General features: G+C 41.2%; 1 protein-coding gene across 1 annotated transcript in view; it reads right to left on the reverse strand.

Moving 5' to 3' along the window:
* Positions 1-20035, reverse strand: part of LRBA (LPS responsive beige-like anchor protein) — a 1658631-nt gene that overhangs the window by 98876 nt on the left and 1539720 nt on the right. The window contains 1 exon segment of the mRNA XM_029605291.1: positions 2710-2772. Coding sequence (XP_029461151.1) covers positions 2710-2772 — 63 coding nt within the window.

The raw sequence follows: 20035 nt of genomic DNA on the forward strand, positions 1-20035 counted from the left end.
CTATGTGGTGGATGGAGGTGCTTATGATTACACAATAAAAATCGAGTGAGACACCAGGGTTTGGTGCTCTTGAAATTGTATGAAGCATCACCACACACCCATTAAATATTTAAAACATCAAACATTTAAAATAACATACAAAAAATTCCTTTAATAGTATTCATTAAGTTTAAATTAGGTTGGGTATGTGTGAGGCACAGAGGTGAAATAAAAAGAAAAGAAAAAGAAAAAATATATATTTAAAGCAAAAAGAAAAAGATTTTTTTCTGTGTGCGGGTTGTTTGATGAGTTTGACATACGAGTTACCCCCATGCTTTGTGGATAGCTATCGTTAGTTTACTTTATTCAGACTTGGCAACCAAAACACTTAACATTGAGGAGAGGCTTTTTGGCTTAGAAATGAAATTGGACTTCCCAGAAATTATTTAGTTGGGAAGTAAGGATTTATATCAACCAGTCATTTTATCATGAATAATGCAACAAAATACCAAAGAATGTTGTGAAATTGTTACTGAAAAGCAGAATATAAATGAAATAAATATTGCTCTTTCCCAATCCAAGAAATTGGTAAAGCAGGTACTGTCCCCCAAAGGGTGCATGACGACACATCTTCGAACAGAGAAAATACCTTTCACATGTTTAACATCAAGAGTTATTCTCTCCAAGATTCTAGGCTTGGTGTACTGCAAGAGACAGCGTGTTTCTTCCCTGGCAGGTATCAATACCCTCCCATACTGCCCATTAATTACCACACTCCCGGGCTCATGCTATAGGGAAGAGGAGGAATGCATGATTATATACATTCTCAGAAAGGAGCTCCTGAATATTTAAGAGCCACTACTGATGTCTCTTATTGCTGCAAGATGCTGAGAACAGAGCCCAGTTGCTGGCCTGGATCTGTGCATCAATCAGTGATGACTTTTTCATGGCACACTTGACCAGATCTGAAGGCACACTGGTTGGGAAACACTGTTAGTTCCGTTATAGAAATGATAAGTAGTAGTAGCAGCAGCAGCAGAACTAGCTTCCAAAACGAAGTAGGAAAATCATTTAAAAATCAAGTCTCTGCAGATACACAGTGTTATATTTAGTATTATCCACATAGGGAGCATTTCAACCTCCAGAATTTGAGCCCACATCATCAATATATCTCTTTAAAAATAGTCACCTGCTAGGACTCTGTGTTAAGTATTAACAACCAATCATAAAAGAAGCAAACAAGCAAAAAGATCTCACAGAAAATGAGAAGTTTTGCATGGCAGAGAAACAAGAAAAACCCAACTTTTCTTGCATATTAAGTGTAGGACATAACAGGGATGCCATGTCCAGGACAAGTGACTTCATCAAAATGTAATTATCAAAAACAAGGCCAAATATCAGACAACAGCCAATTTGTAGTAAGATCAATTTGGATAATCACAAAAAATTATATACATTGTAATTAAAATCTCTTTGGGCAGGAATGTATAAATGTTATTTATTATGCATGACATCCACAAGTCATATATATAACCATAGAAATAAATCAGATATCCTTTAATACAGTACTGAAATACTGCTTTAGAATAAATAATTATAAGGTAAACCACAAGACTGGAGTGGGGATCAAGTATTTTAAGTACCCAAAACTGGGTAAGAAAATGAAACGGCAACATGATCCATAGGTTTATGGAATAAATACCCTAACTTATACCATGAACAATTCTTCAATATCCCTATAGCTATCTAGACAGACAGATATCATTAACACATCAAGAATACCTCTAATGTCCAACCTTTTTTTTTTTTAATAGATAGTTTCAAAAAGACATTCTAAAACAATATGCATCCTTCCAATTTTATCAGGCCTCATCCACGGACCTTCTCTACATTCTGCAAATAAAAAATAAAATCCCAGGATTGCTTCAAGGAGCCACAAAGAGGCTCCGGTTTTACATGTCTTCGATTCACTCCTGTAGATAACCATTCCCAGCTCATATAATAAGACATGCTCTGTAACTTCTGTAAGTGAGATTTTCTCTGGCTCTATACTTATCTCCCTTACAATGAAAATCATTCCCTCCCTCCCCCTTTTTATATTTTATTTCTATTTTTTACAATTTTAGTAATATTTATTCACATTGCACTAGAAAAGATCTATGGAGGGAGCCACTCAACAGCTTTTTTTTTTTATTATTTGCAATTATGCATTAATCTCTTCTGCCTGAGCAGCAGACCCATGAAGAAAGGATTGATCTCCTTAATGATGAAACCTTGGCACCATGGTTTTATTTTTCACAGTACCACACCACTAGGAAGCCTACTGTTTATTATGAAAACCTCCCGAGCAAAAGAGCTCCGTCGCATTACCAGGGCACCAATTCATCACAAGATGCCTCGCTCCTGCTCATCAACAAGTCTGAGTGATGAAAAGATCCAATATTATCCTGACAGTACTTCATGCACAATTCTCAATCACACATTATTACAGCATCCATATTAATTTTCAGTGACACACGTCCTCGGCCTGCTCAAATTAGGCAAACCAACGAGGGGGAGTTGATGAAATACCAGCATAGCCACAGCTCATTGCATTCCAATTTGCATGCAAATGGTTTATCAAGAGAATTCCATTCCCAGGCACCGGCAAGTGAAAAACAACAGTAATCTGCACTTCAGGGCCACCATACAGAGCTTAATGAATCGCAGAGAGAGGAGAAAGTGACAGACCTATGAGAGGATCGATTTCCACCGGCAGCTGGTACGGCTGGTCCTGCACTGCACCTTGATGGGCTGGAATGTCAGAAAAAGGCAGATAAAAAAAAAAAAGCATTAATCTTTACAGATTCATCCACATAAAATTATCCTGTGCACATACTGTGTGCGTCTTCTAGCTATATCAGTCTCTGCTGCTATTTTATCTTTTGTGTGTTACAAAAAAATAATGTAAGAGAGAAATTAAGAGGATACAACCCCCCCCCCCCACCCCCAGGCTCTTTTCTTTTTGGTGGGTCAATTGTTTTTAAATGACGGTTGCCTTGAATGTGTGCCATTGGCAATAGCTGCAGCCCAGAGCCATCAGCTGGAACAGATGCTGGACTGGCAACCTCTGATGTCAGAAAAACAAATTGTAGTGGGTCAAAAAAAAAGGCACTGGAAAGAAAAGGCGACAGCCATCTGCTTGCTGGCTGGGGCGTGTCCTCTTCTGCCGTGGCCTTTACACCGAGCCTTCGAGGCCGGGCAGCCTCAGAGGAGGCGAAAGCAATTGTTAAAGCTACCATACAAGCAAATTATTTCTCAGGCAACCCAGCTGGTAATTAAAGTGGCCAAATTCATTACAGTCTCCAAGTCTCCTCCCCTCATGCGTAGGCTCTTTTTCGTTTCAATGTTTGTCACTCCGGAGAAGGAACTAGTGTTCCCAGTTTCTGAGAGCTCCTCCTAATTAGCTAAATTCAAGGTGCTGATGTGCACAGCTTCATGAGCCCCTTATGCAGCCGTCGCGCCATTACCTGGAAAGCAGAGTCAGAACATGAACGCCTGAAAACTGGCCTTAGGGGGGAGGAGATTTTTTTTGTTTTTTTTTTAAAAACCAGCTGGCTTGGGTACACAGCTAAAGAATGCATGCTTTTTATTAAACAAAAAACTGAAACCATCTCATACAGTGCACATTCGAACGATCAACCCATAATCAAGGCTGCAAACAGAGCTCAGAAAGAGGCAGCTTGAAATCTGGAAGACTGCTGCTTTCATGTCCCGAGAAAGGGATAGCTCCTGAGTGTACTGAAATTATTTTCATGGCTTTGCTGAAGGCACTTTATTAATAAACCGTAACACGAGAGTGGCATATCATATGCTCCACAGTTTCAATAAAATCTTAGCCTAAAATAAAAAAATTCCTGGACATGAAAACTGTGCCACTTTGATTAATGGCATTAATTTAATAAAACCTTAGAAACCTAATAATGTATCTGCAAATTAGCTGCACAGTATGAATGAAAACAGAAATCTGGTTTTGTCACGTTAGTGGGCTGGGAAATAAAGGTGTTCATCTGAATATGGCTCATTGTTACATATCATTTCAGGTTTTGCACTCAGTTTATTGTTTTCTATTTTCAATTTACATTTAAAAGCAATATTGAAATGTAGTACACAGTAAGACAACACAGAAGACAGTATAAAATGAAAGAAAATCCTTACATGCCAATGTAGAGTATATGCTTCAAATATTAGATTGGTACTATATATTAGATTGGTACTATTAGATTGCTACTATATATATATATATATATATATATATATATATATATATATATATATATATATACACATACACTTTTAAATGGTGCGTGGCATGGGACACTCCTATTTTTTGATATGGACTATTAAACTGTGGAACCTATAGCACATGGAGAAAGCCACACTATAAATCCCAGAATTCAAAGCTGATTCTTCTGTACTGCAGAGCTAGCCATACCCCAGACCCTTAAAACACCTATCATAAACCTAAGAGAGAGTTATTTATCAACAAATTTCTACTGAAATTTAAGAGTTCATCTTTTGTCCTCACTGTCACTTCTGTCAACACCCAAACCCGTTCTCCGTAATAGCATATGCACATTACCTAAAGCCTAGCCAACTCTGTACTGTTCAAAAACAGTGTAACTGCACTGTTTCTTCACCAGCCTAATGAAGGACGTATAGCTCTCGAAAACTAGTCACAGATATTCTGAATTAGTTCAATAAAAAGGATCACCTACAACTTGCTTGTTGACTCTTAAGAATATAAGACATTACATGCTGAGACAGACCAAGAGTCTACTGAGTCTGCATCCTGTCTCAGACAGTGGTCAATCCAAATCTCCAGGAATTAACTGGCAGATCCATTCCTTATTCATTCCTAGGTATAAGTGATGGTTTCCCCCTAGTTTCCCTGGCTAATAACTGTTCTTCCAGAAACTTGTTCAAACCCCGTGACCACATCCTCTGACGACAAATTTTACAGTTTGATTGTTGAATGAAAAAAAAAAATGCTTTCTCCAGTTTGTTTAGAATCTACTATCAGATTCATGGAATGATCCCTAGGCCTTGTACAATTTCAAAGGGTAAATAGCTATTCCATATTTATCTGCTCCACCACACTCTTGACTTTATAAACCTCTTATCATATTCTCTCTCAGTTGTGCCCTCTCCATGCTCATTTGTCTCTTCTCCTAACCTGTTCAATCTTTCTTGTTAATGAAGCCATTCCATTCTCTTTATCATTTTTGTCATCCTTCTCTGTACCTTTTCTATGTCTGCTAAATCTCTTTTGAGATAGGGTGACCAGAACTGTAGACAACACTAAAGATGCAGTCGCACCATGGATCTATACAGAAGCATCATGATTTTCTCATTTTCGAATAATCTCTAATATTCAATTTGGTTTTTGGCAGTCATCACACACTAGGCTGAGGATTTCAACATATTGCCTACAATGACTTAAAGATCCTTTTCCAGGTGATGACTCCTAATATGGAATGCAGCATTGAGTACCTATAGTTTGAATTGGTTTTCCCTATGTGCATCATTTTGCACTTGTCCATGTTAAATTTCATCTGCACTTAGGTGCCTAGTTCCTTAGTCTGGCAAGGTCCTTCTGCAGTTCCTCACAATCTGCTTGTGTTTTAAGTACTTTTAATATTTTTGTATCATTTGTAAGTTTGGTCACTTCACACAATCCTCTCCCCTTCTACATATCATTAATGAATAAGTTAAATACTAGTTCCAGTACAGATCTGTCCACTATTGTACCTCTTTTAATTGGGAGAACCGAGTATTTAATTCTACTCTTTGTTTTCTGTCCTTTAACCAGTTACCAAGCCACAATAAAACATTGCCTCCTATCCCATGACTTTTTTATTTCCTGAGGAGTCTATCATGAGGGACTTTACCAAATGTAGTATATCAACCCGCCAATTTATATGCTTATTTCTGCATATTCTTTTGTTCTCACATTGATGTCTGCTAATTCTCCATTCTCTCTTCTACTGCAGGCACAATGTTGTTCACTCTGTTTGTGGAGGGACAAGCCATGGCTCGAGTCCGATTCAGCAGAACCCCAATGAACCTTCAATTGAGGTGACTGGTTGCTAGGAGCACTTCCAACACCCAGATGATGACTTGAACCAATTAATTTGCTCCTGACTGAGATGTATTCTTCATTGGCCAATCGTCCACATAGAGCAGGGTGAGATTAAGACATGCTAAGGTACTAAGCTATTTTAAAGAAGCCCTACAGAATTATCAAAGTTATGTAAAAGTTGAAATTTAGTAATATTTTATTTAGAGACTACTCAAAATCTGAGGCCCTGACCTGTAGTTTAGGTAGTGTGTCCTCAAACCCAGCACTGAGGCAGAGATACATAGGGGTGTTAGCAGGCCTGGGCACATAGAGCCCATGCCCTTACTCTGATCATTAGTGCCCTGAATCTTAGCTGCTGTGGTTAAAAAAAAAGTTTCCTTTTTCACTGCACTGTACTTTGTGCTGCCTGCTCTCCTGGTCTATTGGAAGCAGAGAAATGAAGCAATTACTGGACTAAGGGCCACAAGGACTAAGAGCATAAGCAAGGATTGCTGGTTCCTATGGGCCCCTCCTTCTACTGGTGCACTTCTGCTTTGAAACAGGATGCATGGAAGAAGAAGGGGACTGGCACCACTGTGCATGCTGGGGCGATTGACCCACATTGGAATGAGATAGGGGTGGCTCTGCAAGAATAAGAGGAAGAGAAATAAAGAGGTAAACTGGGAAGGGACAAAGACGAGTGGAAGGAGATGGGGGAAGAGAAAGATGTGAAAGAGTGGGAGGTGAGTTGAGTAGAATGAGGGCAGGGAGTGAAGAAAAAGAGAGAGATGGGGAAGACCGCAAAAGCAGGGAGGGGAGAGTGGTGGAAGAGATGGGAGGGGAGGATAACAATGCAAATGAGGGAGTTGATAGTATGGGAGAAGGGTGAAGGAAGGACAGAGACCAGAGATTAGAGGGGAATGTGTAAGGAGAGAGAGGGAGAGAAGGTGGAAGGGAGAGAGGAGAAAGGAACGGGTGGAATAGTGGAAAAACATGGCCACGGGGATTCGAGGAAGATTGGAGATTCAGGGTTTGGATGGGATACTCAGGGATATGGTAACAAGGCAACTTGGTGGGACGTTTTGAGTGTGTGTGAAATAGGGTGCAGAAAAGTGAGGAGGGATGAAGAGAAGGTGTGAAGGACCTGGAGAGACTGTTGAGGAATAAGAGGGCTGTGGAGGGAATGAGAGACAGATGGAATCTGGGAATGAGCAAGGGGGAAGTGATCTTACTGATATTTACAAATGACCCAGATTGTCCACTGTTAGAGAAAGGATATTGGGCTTGATGAACCACTGATTTAACCTAGCATGGCACTTCTTATGTTGAAAGGGACAGGTCTGTGAAGAGGGTCAGACATGGTGCAAATAGTGGAGCTGGGAAGGAGGTAAAAGGGAATAGAAGGCTGGGTATGGCTTAAAAGGCTGAAAGAAAGGAAGGAGTGATGAAGAAAAGAGCTGGAATTGGTGAGGGGACGAGAGGCAGAGGAAGGTAGATGAAGACGAGGCAGAGGAAGGTAGATGAAGGCGAGGCAGATGCGACTACAGATAGAGGAAATAGTGAGCTAGGGGGAATAGAGAAGGGTGAATGGGAGAACTGGGGAAGTGGGTAAAAGGTAAAAAGAGGGAGGAGAGTTGAAATCTAGCTATGAGAGGACAGAGAAGCAAGGAAGAAAAGCATGGAGAAAACAGATATAGGGAAAGAAAGGAAGCAGACAGGAGAGGGAAGAAATACGAAATGCAAAGCACTTTCAAGACCAACAAGAGGAAAGTAAAAAAGAGAGGACAGAGAAGCAAGGAAGAAAAACATGGAGAAAACAGATATAGGGAAAGAAAGGAAGCAGACAGGAGAGGGAAGAAATACGAAATGCAAAGCACTTTCAAGACCAACAAGAGGAAAGTAAAAAAGAGAGACCAGAACCATCCAGATTGGAAAAATAAAAATCTCAAAGAAAGTGGAAAAAATATTTTTTCCATATTTAGTGATTGGAATATGTAAGAACATAAGCATTTCCATGCTGGGTCAGACTGAGTCCATCGAGCACAGTATTCTCTCTCTGTCAGTGGCCAGTCTGGGTCACAAGTACCAAGCAGATCCAAAATACTTGATCCATTTCTTGTTTCTCACTCCTAGAGATAAGCGCTGGCTTTCCAAAGTCTACCTGGCTAATAACTATTTATGGACTAATTTCAGGATCCAGTCCAACCCTCTTTTGAACTCCATTGTGCTAATTGCCTTGATCACATCTTCCGGGAACAAATTCCATAGCTTGAATGTGTTCCAAGTGAAAAATTTCTTCCTACAACTTGATTTAAATCTGCTGATCGCTAGTTTCATGAAGTGCCCCCCAGTCCTAATGATATTTCAAAGAGTAAATAACCATTCCCTATTTACCCATTCCAACTCACTCATAATTTTATAAATCTCAATCGTATCCCCTCTCAGTTGTCTCTCTTCCAAGCTAAAGAAACCTAATCTATTCAGCCTTTTTCCAGAAGGGAACTTTTGCATCCCCTTGATCATTTTTGTCACCCTTCTCTGTACCTTTTTTATGTCGGTAATATTTTTGTTTGAGATGGGGCAACCATAACTGCATACAATACTCGAGGCTTCATTTCTTTTTTCTATTCCTTTCCAAACAATTCCTAACATTCTATTTGCCTTTCTGACCACTGCGGTTCAGTGAGTCAAAGATTTCAAGGTATTGCCACATGAAATCTGAGGTCCTTTTCCTGGGTGGTGACTTCTAACACTGAACCCTGTATCATGTACCTGTAACTGGGATTATTTTTCCCTTCGTACTGTAAATTTCTTCGTACTTGTCCACATTAATTTACATCTGCTGAGCCTCCTAATCACACAGGGTCCTTCTGCAGTTCCTCACCATCCACTGCTGTTTTAATGACTTGAAAGAATTTTGTGTCATCTGCAAATTTGGTCACCTGATTCACTGTTCCTTTCTTCAGATCATTTATGAATATGCTAGATAATACGGGTCCCAGTATAGACTCCTGGGGCACTCCACTCCTTTCTCCATTTAGAAAACTGACCATTTAGTTAAGAACATAAGAACATAAGAAAATGCCATACTGGGTCAGACCAAGGGTCCATCAAGCCCAGCATCCTATTTCCAACAGTGGCCAATCCAGGCCATAAGAACCTGGCAAGTACCCAAAAATTAAGTCTATTCCATGTTACCATGGTTCTCCCTTTGTTTCCTGTCTATTATCCAGTTACCAATCCATACTAGACCACTGACTCCATTCCCCTTGTCTTCCCGATTTTCTGAGGAGTCTCTCATGAGGGACTTTGTCAAATGCCTTCTGAAATTCTAAATACACTATATCAACTGGGTCACCTTTATCTGTATGTTTATTTATACCTTCAAAAATTGAAGTAAATTGGTTAGGCAAGACTTCCCTTTGTAAAAACCATGTTGACTCTCCTCCATGAAACCATATCCATCTATATGGTTGGGAATTATTTTTTTTTTAAGGATAGCTTCTATCATTTGGCCCACCACTAACGTGAGGCTCTCTGGTCTATAGTTTCTCTGATGATCCATGGAGTCCTTTTTAAAAATTGGCGCCACATTGGCTACCCTCCTTTGTTCAAGTACCATGGCTGGTGTAAATGATAGATTGCAAATCACCACAAACAGGTCTAAAATTCCATACTTGAGTTCCTTCTGAAGTCTGGAGTTAATACCATCTTGTACCAGTGATGTTAAGTGTCCCGGCCGTGCAAGGCCCATGCCTGGGCCTACTCACCCTGGGAGTTCGGCTGCCAGCTTCGGTTCACTTTCGCTTGCGGTGGTGGGCAGCGGCCTCCATCCCCGAGTGCCTGCAGCCACCTCTCCCGCTTCTGACTCTTGCGCGGTTCCTCCTGGCACCCGGGTCTCCCCATGCGGGCCGCGGAGTGATGCCACCACCCTGCTTCATCCAGGCTATGGCTTAGATGCGCACGCAACTTGCGCTCTTTTAAAGGGGCCGCAGCGGAAAAGTAGCCTGCGGCCCCGGATTATGACATCACTGGGCCTCTGTATAAAAGGCAGGGCCCAGTCACTTGTTCCCTGCCTTGGCAACAGGTCTCCATGATTGCTCATGTACTAGTTGCTTGTTCCTGGTTCCTGTCCTCGTCTCGTTCCTGTCTTCAGTACTTGTCCTCGTTCCTGGTTCCTGCCCCTGCGGGTCTCCTTGTGTACTCCTCATTCCTTGGACTGATTCTCTGGTATTGACCCCGTATTGCCTGGGCCATGCGTGGACCGCTTCTCTGGTACTGACCCCTGTATTGCCTGGACCACGCTTGGACTGATTCTCCTGTATTGACCTCCGCATTGTCTGACCATGTCTGCCCTATCTCCTGGCTCTGACCTCTACTCTGTTCCTGATACTGTGCACCTTCCTGCCACCTGCCCTGACTCCAGCTTGCCTTGGACTCTCATCATCTTCAACGGACCTGGCCTCTCAGGCTTCAGCCTATCTTTACCTGGACGCCCCCTGTCTCCTTTTCTTCCTGTTGGTGCCTAGGTCTTCGGAACCCTGCCTCGTCCGGACCATCCTCGGTCTTCCTACACCTCTGCTGGTTCCTGGCGTGCTCTTGACTTCACCATCTTGGAGTCGTCTCACGGAGGCCCGCCAATGTCCAGCTGGTCCCGGCACCCGAGGGCTCGACCTAAGGGGAACATGGGCTGGTATTGGCGAAGCTCCAGTCGGCCTCTGCCTCCTAGCCTGCTCCGTCTTCTGACAGTGGGGACCCGTAGGGCTCACCCTGCGGGTAGCGCCAACCCCACCTCGGGTCAAGGGTCCACTATCAGCACAAGTGATCTGATATTATTTGAAATGTCAATCTGATTTATTACATCCTCCAGTTTCACAGTAATTTTGTTTAGTAGCTCAGAGTTATCACCATCAAAAACTGTTTCTGATATGGGTATGACCTCGATGTCCTCCTCAGTAAAGGTAGAGGCTAAGAATTCATTTTTTATGCTATTTCCTTGTCCTCCCTGACAAACACTTTTATCCCTCAGTCATCTAGTAGCCCAACTGTCTCCCTCACAGGTTTTTGGCTTCAAATATACTTGAAAAAGGTTTTACTGTTTGTTTTTACCTCTTTGACAAGCTCCTTTTCAAACTCTCTATTAGCCTGCTTATTTTATCACATCTAATTTGCCAGTGCTTATGCTCTTCCCTATTTTCCTCATTTGGGTCTGCTTTCCTTTTTTTGAAACATGCCCTTTTGGCTTTAATTGCTTCTTTCACGCCAGTAGTCATTTGGTTTTTCTTTAATCCTTTTTTAGTGCATGGAATATATTTTGTCTGGGCCTCAAGGATGGTAATTATAAACAATGTCCATGCTTCTTGTAAGTTTTTAAACTTGTAACTTGCTCCTTTTAGTGTTTTTCTAACAAATTTACCAATTTTATCATAGTCCCCATTTTATAGTTAAATGCTACTGTATTAAGTTTTCCTTAGTATTCGCCTTCCAGTGATTATGTCAAATTTAATTGCATTATGATCACTATTGCCAAGTGGATTCACCACCTTTATCTCTTGCACCAGGTCCTGTATTCCATTAAAGTAGATTAAAGTAGTTCTTCCTCTCATTGGTTCCATGACCGCTGCTGCATGAAGCAGTTGTTGATGGCACCTAGGAGCTTTACCTCCCTTGCATGTCTTGATGTGATATTTACCCAGTCAAATCTTGGGTAAATGAAATCTCCAATTATTATTGTGTTGCCCATTTTACTAGCCAGTCTAATCTCCATTAGCATTTTATTTATTTAAAAAATTTATTTCTGCTGAAAATAGACCAGCTCTACTAAGTGAAGGCAATAAAATAACATAAAACAATCTTAAAAAAATATAAAATATTTCATATCCATAAATTATCAGTAAAGTTTGTTTCTTCATCCTCGCCAGCCAGGCAGTAAAATATCCCCACTACTATATTCTTTCCTTTCATCCATGGAATTTCTTTGGGATCATGCATTTCTTATATATTTGTATTTTGATCAGCGTATGGGGAAATTAATTTCTGTTTCTCTTTCTTTGATGTTACGCTGCATGCAGAGTCTGGCTTTTCAGGGTTTCCAATTCAGTTTTTGTCTGCATGTGTCTATTTCTAGTTTGTGGTCCCTTATTCTGTATTAGGAAAGATTTTTCACATGTGTGAGAAAAGATAGGATTTAGCTGCATGTAGTTTGTGTGTAGGGTTCTGTAGTAGTCTGCTTATTTTGTTTTTCCAGTAAAAGATGTGGTGGTGATAAGACCCCTGTGCAATATTTGCAGTGCTGCCCTTTCATAGGTAGAGTTGTTGCTGTTTGAGTCCTGGGAGTTAGAACTATTATGGCATGATAGGTTTGTTATATGGCTTCCTAGTGCCTCTTTTGCAGGGTTTTGTGATATTTTGCAAGGTGCCTTGCAGTGGAGGGCACGTTGTGTTGCTCTTATTGAGATGATGGCATATATATTTTGTATGAGGAAATATCCTAGCTCTGCTTTGCTCACATTTTTGGGTGGATATAGTGGGAAATTGATGTGGGAGAGAGCAGAGAACTGAGGATTAGGGGGGGGGGGGTGCGGGGAGTAGGAACTGGAGGGATAGAATGGGGACTTGGGGTCAGGGAGGTTAGATTTTTAGAGTTTGGGTTGGAGAATGGGGGAAGAGTAGGAAGTTAAAGACTGAGTGAGGATTGAGGAAACCATAGGAACTCAGCAATTAGATGAGGGTGTGTTAATTGGGCTGGGGGATAGGTAAAAGAGAAGGGGAGCTAAAGGGTAGGGAGGATCAGGAGGTGGTGTTGAAGGCGTCAGGTAAAGAAGCGGATAGGGAAAAGTGCATCCCAGTTATCCCTGTTTCTTCAGTTTAATTATCAAAATCTGAGGACAGGGAAGAGGTGTGGGTGGAAAGAACCTATGGGCCAGTGCTCCAGATCTTTTAAGTACCTAGTATCGGCCCTGAAGAAACACATGAATCATTAGATTGTATAAATAAACTGCAGTGACAGCTAGGCATTTGGTGAAAATCTATAGAGTTGATGCAAGGTCAAAAGACAATACATAGTACTGGAGCTTCAGTATTCCTATCATAAATCTGAGATAAAACCTATGACCTGGGTGTAGGCCTCCTTGAGATACAGTGACTATATCCAATTTCCTCTGTTTAAAAGTAGAAGAATGGTGCCCAGGAAAATTCTCTTTAACTTTTGTTTTCAGAATTTGCTTCAAGGCCCTTAGATATAGGATAGGCCTGAATCTTTCAGGCTTTTTGGAGACCAGGAAATACTTTAAGTAAAAATATTGACCTCTCTCCTGAAGTGGGACAAGTTCAACCGCTTTGGTCTGCAAGAGGGAGGAGATTTCTAACCTGAGTAGATTCTGATATGCTCATTCAGAAGAGTGATTTGGAAAGATTGTCAATAGATGTAATCTGTAACTATTAAGATCCAGATGACCCAGATGTCAGAGGTTATAATGGGCCAATAGTCTATAAAAATAACCGCAGATCCCACATCATCTTCACAGGGAGTTCTGGAACCGAGACTGAAACACTGGCCATTTCTCCTGGATCGTTACTACTCCAAACCCTAGTTTTGACTAGGTGTGGAGTATGGGGTTTTGAATTTTTGATCTCAGGGAAAGGTCTTGAACTCTGTTGTCTCAGGTGAGATGGCCCCTAGAAGCATCTTCTTTGAGGAATAGAGTGCTTCTTTAGGAAACTATCATGGTGCCTTCAGGGTGTATAAGTTGGCCCAGATGTAGCAGCAGAGAGGCTCTGGAGCATGGAATGGTGCTCCTTTTTTAATTCTACAGCTTCTTTGATCCTACATTCACACAGACTGCCTGCATTTCCCATCAGCAAGCATTGCCTATATATTTTAACAAAGCCTTATGCTCACAGTTATGCCTATGGCCCTTGTAGAGACTCTTAATGCTGTCTTGAAAACATTGTAGCATATCCAAACCAAATGTTTCTCATATTCTTTGCTTTTTTCCTTAGGGGTGTGAAATTTGTTTTGCTTCTCTTAAGGAAATCAACACATTTTGCAGCATCTTCCAAAATGGCTTGTTAGCATCCAACCATGTATGGCAGGTAAAAAACTATGCAGGACTGTAACATACCAGTTTGACAGTTTCGCCCCAACAATAACCAAGGTCTTGAGTTCATAACCTTGGGACACCAAAGCAAGGGTCTTGCTCTCTTGATCCTTTTGAGGGCGGATTCACAACACTGTGGCTATCCATCAAATTCAGAATTCTCTACAAAGTCCTAACAATAATTCACAAAGCCATGCACAATCTCACCCCTCTGGATCTAAGTATCCCGCTTCGACTCCGCTCTTCCTCCAGACCTATTAGAAGTGTCTACAAAGGCACTCTTTACGCCCCCCCCCCCCCCCCCAGCCAAGACCTCTTTGAGGATAGGCGCCCTATCAACAGCTGGTCCCCCACAATGGAATTCTCTCCCCCCGGACCTCTGTCAAGAACCATGCCCCATTGACCTTCAAAAATAAGCTCAAAACGTGGCTATTCAGTCAAGCATTTCCCTAATTAGATGAACGTTGCTCCCTCTCAAGACAGAACTATTAGAAATATCTTGGCTAGTCAAATGAGCCTCACCCCCTTATGGATGTCCGTTCTCTTCCCTCAATGATCGAATGTTCTCCTTTCTCACAACAGGACACTTGCACTGACCTGGATCAGGGCCCACCACCCGCAGTCAGGACATTCCGCGCCTTATCTTAATTTGCAACAAATTGATTTCTCAGTCTGATTTAATTTTCTACCTTTCCCCCCTTCCTGCTCTCCATCCCTCCTCTAGACCTTTCCCTATGTTCTGCACCCACATCCCTTTATATTTAATAAATACCCCCCTTCTTCTCACCCCTGATCCCCCGATCCGTCTCCCCCTCCCACCTCTGTAGTGACCACGAGCCTCTCTCTAAAGTTGAGAACATTTTCATTTTCATTCCAATTTTGGTTCCACTTCTATGTATGCTCTTCAGTTAACTTGTTATTCTATGTTCGTTAATTTGTTAATTTAATTTAATTCATCTTAGTGTTTGTTCTATACTTGAATGACATATTAGCAGTTTATTTTTAACTCCATGTATTTATCCTCATAGATCCCAGTTCATTGTAACCCCTGTTCCATGTAATGCTTTTATGCAAGAACCGTTTCATTGTAAACCGATGTGATGTGATATGTATTTTCTACAGTATATAAAAGTCCAAAATAAATAAATAAATAAATAGTTGTGGCTTGATGAATTTTCTATCTGCCTGAACATGATACTTTATATCAGCCCCCACAAGGAGCAGGTTGTATGGGTAAGGTCCTTCTTTTTTATTGAGACCAATATCTACCTGTAAATTCCTGGATTTGCCAATTGAAGAGGTTCTCCAAAGCTGCAGATATAGCATTTGAACACCTCTTGCCACTGCTGGAAGTCAGTGCGGGCCAGAGAGTTGCTGCATTTCAGGTCCCTTCCTATACCAGCTTGTTCTTTAGCGCCGTGGATGCAGCATTTCAAGTCTTGCCTGTCCCCCACAACCAGATAGTGCCTGTTGTCCCATCCATCAAGTGTCACAATATTTCAAGTCTCTTCCCACCCAAGCAGCCAAAATGCCTGTAAGTCCCAGCAGCCCCTCCCCAGCCACAGCATGATTGTCCAGAATTGCTGATGCCATGCGGCATTTGAAACAGTCCCCCACTGGAAACACTTCCTGGCAGACTCCCTGGCTCTATGCATTTATTTTCCCAGGCTTTTAATTACCTAGTCTGAATGGGCTGGGTTTTTTTAACATTTATTTTAGTATTGGCTGACAAATGCATTGAAAGATTGCTGGGATGTCAGTAAATTTGCTTACTTAAATGGTGTTTTCTGTAGACAGGGGGATGAATTAACCATAACATGTGAGTGATGAAATTCATCGGCACCAAAAAGACCTCTCTCTCAAAGCTAGTAGAGCTTTTGATCTACCGAGTATATGCGGGAATTCAGGCTTGGGTGTTGGCTTTGTGAGCCCCTTCACTTATCTTACAGCTAAGCTTAGCTAGGTAGTCAACACTCCTGGGAGCTGGGCAGGTATTTAGTATGGATAATTGATTCTGCTATCTATGGAAAGTACAGTTTACAGTATGTAAACTTGCTTTCTCCATCAATAAGCAGGGCTCAATTAGCCACAAGATGTGGGGAGTCAATAGCTAAGAGTTGCATTGGCGTGTTTAGTTAATAAGCAACCCAGTCCCCATAGTGGAGAGTAGATTAGTAGGTGAGCAGGCTATGCAAAACTGCTTGTCCAAATTTACTGTCAATCTCTGAGAGATTGTCCAGATAATAATAGGACATAAAGTTGTGAACTGATGAAAATGGCTCTAAATTGATGAGCCATGATGGAGTCTGTCTAAAGGCCTGCTAATTTATAGCAATGCACAATGCAGTCTGCTAGCCAGTTGGCCAAGTACATTTGGCCACTGTTATGCCCAGTCTGTTGTGTTGACACCATATGGTGAATCTTTTCCACTTAAATCCATAAGCTCTTCTAGATGAAGGTTTTCTGGCAGACACTATTATGTTCTCAACTTCTTTCAATCAGAACAATTCTTTTATCATTGAGCGTTCAACATCCAAGTTATCAGGCTGAGGGAGGAAAGGTTTATGTGAATAGAGGTCCTTCTTGATTGAATAAGTATGGATCTGACCCGAGAGGAATCTGAGGATGTCTAGAGAGCTGAACTAGATATGCAAACCAGATTTGTTTGGGCCATGCTAAAACTATAAGGATTAGATGGACCTGGTCCTTCAGTATTTTTTGCATTGTTCTGGCTACTGGAGGAATCAGTAGAAAAATGTTCATGTGATCAGCACTCCAGCTGAGCAGAAAAGCATCCTGAGTGGCTCTAAGTTTACTGGAAAGAATGGAGCAAAACATTTCTAGTTTTCTATTTTGTTCTGATGCAAATAGGTCAATTGCTGGAAATCTACAGAGTCTGAACAGTCTGTTGTTTATTGATTGCATAGGGAACCATTCGTGTGGACAAAGGATTCTGCTGAGGCGATCTGCCAATGTGCTATAGATTCTGGGAATCAGTCGCTCGCAGTACAGATTGATGTTTGCATGCCTACTCTCATATTTTTTTTTTTATCACTTCTTGTTTCAGAGTCCAAGATCCCATTCCTCCTTATTTGTTCATGTAGAATTATAGTGACTTGCTTGTCTGAACAAGAATGCTTTTCTCTTGTAGGAGGTGAGTGGACTTGTCAGAGCATACCTTATGGCTCTCATCTCAAGAAAATTGATCTAAAATTGTTTCTCTTGGTATGACCATGTCCCTTGAATCAACAGTGCTTGTTTCTTTGGCACTCACTGCTCTGGAAGTTCTGCACTCCTTTTCTTGGATGCATGGTAGCTATGCTTACTCAATCCCGAGGATTTGGCCTATTCTGCCAACAGGGAAGGTATTTTAGAAGAGCTGGTGCTCAACTCTATTCCTGGTGAGGCAGACAAGATTGCATTTTGGGGTTGAAGGAAAACCTTCTTTGCCCAGGCGGTAGTGTACCTTTTCCTTTAAGTATGTGTATTACTAGCACACTCTGGTTCCTCCTGTGATGCTGTACTGCTGGGACAAACAGGCTGGACACAGTTGTGGGTGTTCAAAATAAATGTACTTATTCTTCAAAGTGAAATCAATATCCAAAATCAATCCAAACGTGTGAGTTTACAGCTGTTTTTGTCTTCAATGCTCTCTTACTCTGGGAATGTGTCCTATCTCTCAGGTTCCTGGGAGTTGGCTTATCCCTCCTCTACCAAGTGCATAAACTGTCCCAGTGGGCCAGGGAAATCTTATTGGTGAGGAATCCCCTAAATCCAGAAAAATCCTGAGTCCAAATGTTCAATCTCTTGCATCCAGCCTGTGTCCTGGTCCCTTGGAACGGAGATCCAATTGGGGGTCTCCAGAGCTTGCTCCTTCTTCTTGAACTTCTGATGAATGTGACTTCTCTAAAGGAAGAGTATGATGTGAGCTGGAAACTAGCTATCCCAGCCCATCTTCCCTCTGAGGAGGGGTGGATCAAAAGCCTCCTCACAACAAAAAAAGGAGAAAAAACACTTAAGTCCAAAAAACTCTTACTCTGGGGTGATGCTGTCATGGCTGCTCCTTCTCTGGTCTAGAGATTCAGTGAACGGCCTTCACCAAAGGGTACAGGGTTTCACACCAACAACTCCAAATACAGCAAAAATCTCACAACAGTCTCTAACTCCCCAAAATAAGCAAACCCCAACAGGTGGGGCATGCACTGAAGAGATCTCAACACAAAAACACCAAGTCAAGGTGATAGGTTCTAACTTAGCAGGATACCAAAAATAGATCCTCACTCTCAAAACACTAAGTCAAACTGATCACATTACTCCTTCTCCTAGCACCCTCCGAAGGGGACTACAGAGATACCATTCACAGCCAGCCTCAAGGGGAGGTGCTGCATAGGAATGGTCTCTCCCACTAAGCTGAAAACCTATGGCAGGAATCTAGGGCCATCTAGTGGGTGACCAGAGGATCCCCACAGCAGAAGTTTTCAGAAAAATAGAGAGAGGTACATGTCTGACCTAATGCTCTACTAGCTACAAGAAAGAGGTTCATTGGTGTTGCTTGATAATGTCACCCACATGTTATGGCTAATTCAGGCCTGCTTATTGACAGAAAACACTTGTTTGACATTTTACACTGTTGGTGCTGTGATGTTATGTTTGTTGCTTAACGTGCAACTATTTGGTTTTATTCATGCTTTATTTCTTTGTTTTTACTATTTTATGGTTGTTGCTTGTGACCAGCATAGATAAAACGATAGTGGATGATACAAGATTTTTAAAAATAAAATAAATGAAATATTTGTGACATGGACCTAACACTATTGAAGGATGCCAGGCTCAATGGACCTTGGTCTGAGCCAGCATGGCATTTCTCAAGATCTTGTGTTCTGTCTTGTGACCCACTTGTGTGACAAAGTGAATACTGCTGGACTTCACAGAAAGAACTATTAATCCCTTAAGTGGGATAAAAAAAAATTGTTTTCTAGTTTAAAAATGTTATTTCTTCTGTAATTTTGAAGGATGAAATCTGGATTCTTCATTCAGGGTCGAACTATATAGGCCCAATCAGAGCACAATTCAATAACCTTTTTTTTTATTGACATCAAGTATAATTTGTCTATTTTTATTTTGTCCCAATAAAATGTATAAAGTCCCATGAAGAATCAATGAATTTGTCAAGAAGTTAATGACAAAAATGGTATAAAGGACTTTAAATCACCCCTTATATTATAATCCCCAATGATAAAAAAAGGTCTTGATTTCTACACATTGCTCTTAGGATCAATTTTTATTATCACAGCAGTGATGTGACAAAACGCAAGCAAGCTATCTAATGCAATGAAAGAAAACTGGTAGACTTAGGAAAGCCATCATTTACTCCTGGTAGTGGTATAGATAACTATTTTGGTATTTGCCAGGTACTTGTGACAGAGACTGGTCACTTATCAGAGACAGGATGGTGTGCTCATTGCACCTTGGTCTGAGCCAGCATGGCTATTCTTAAGTTCTAATTGAAACTCTGCTGAAAAGTAGGTTTAAAGCAGACTACTGTTACAATAATGCATAGTTGGGGGCTTCATAGCTTGTTTTTCTGCAATAGCATTCATATACCCAAACACAGTCATCACCAGTACTCTAGGTAACAGATTTTTTTTACTTTTTTTTTAGGGATGAGACTTTGGTGGAACAGCTTTATTTTGATTTTAAACTTGATTCAATTTTATAGCAGCACACCTAGGGTGAGAGAGAAAGTAGCAAGAAGAAAAAGAAACATGAGAGCTCTACTTTAAAAACTAATGAAGAGCTCCAATAGTCATATTGACCTTGGAGAAAAATGGAACCTTGGTTGGCAATAATGCCATTC

This window comes from Rhinatrema bivittatum, chromosome 1 (assembly GCF_901001135.1).
Source record: "Rhinatrema bivittatum chromosome 1, aRhiBiv1.1, whole genome shotgun sequence".
In the NCBI taxonomy this organism is placed as follows: domain Eukaryota; kingdom Metazoa; phylum Chordata; class Amphibia; order Gymnophiona; family Rhinatrematidae; genus Rhinatrema; species Rhinatrema bivittatum.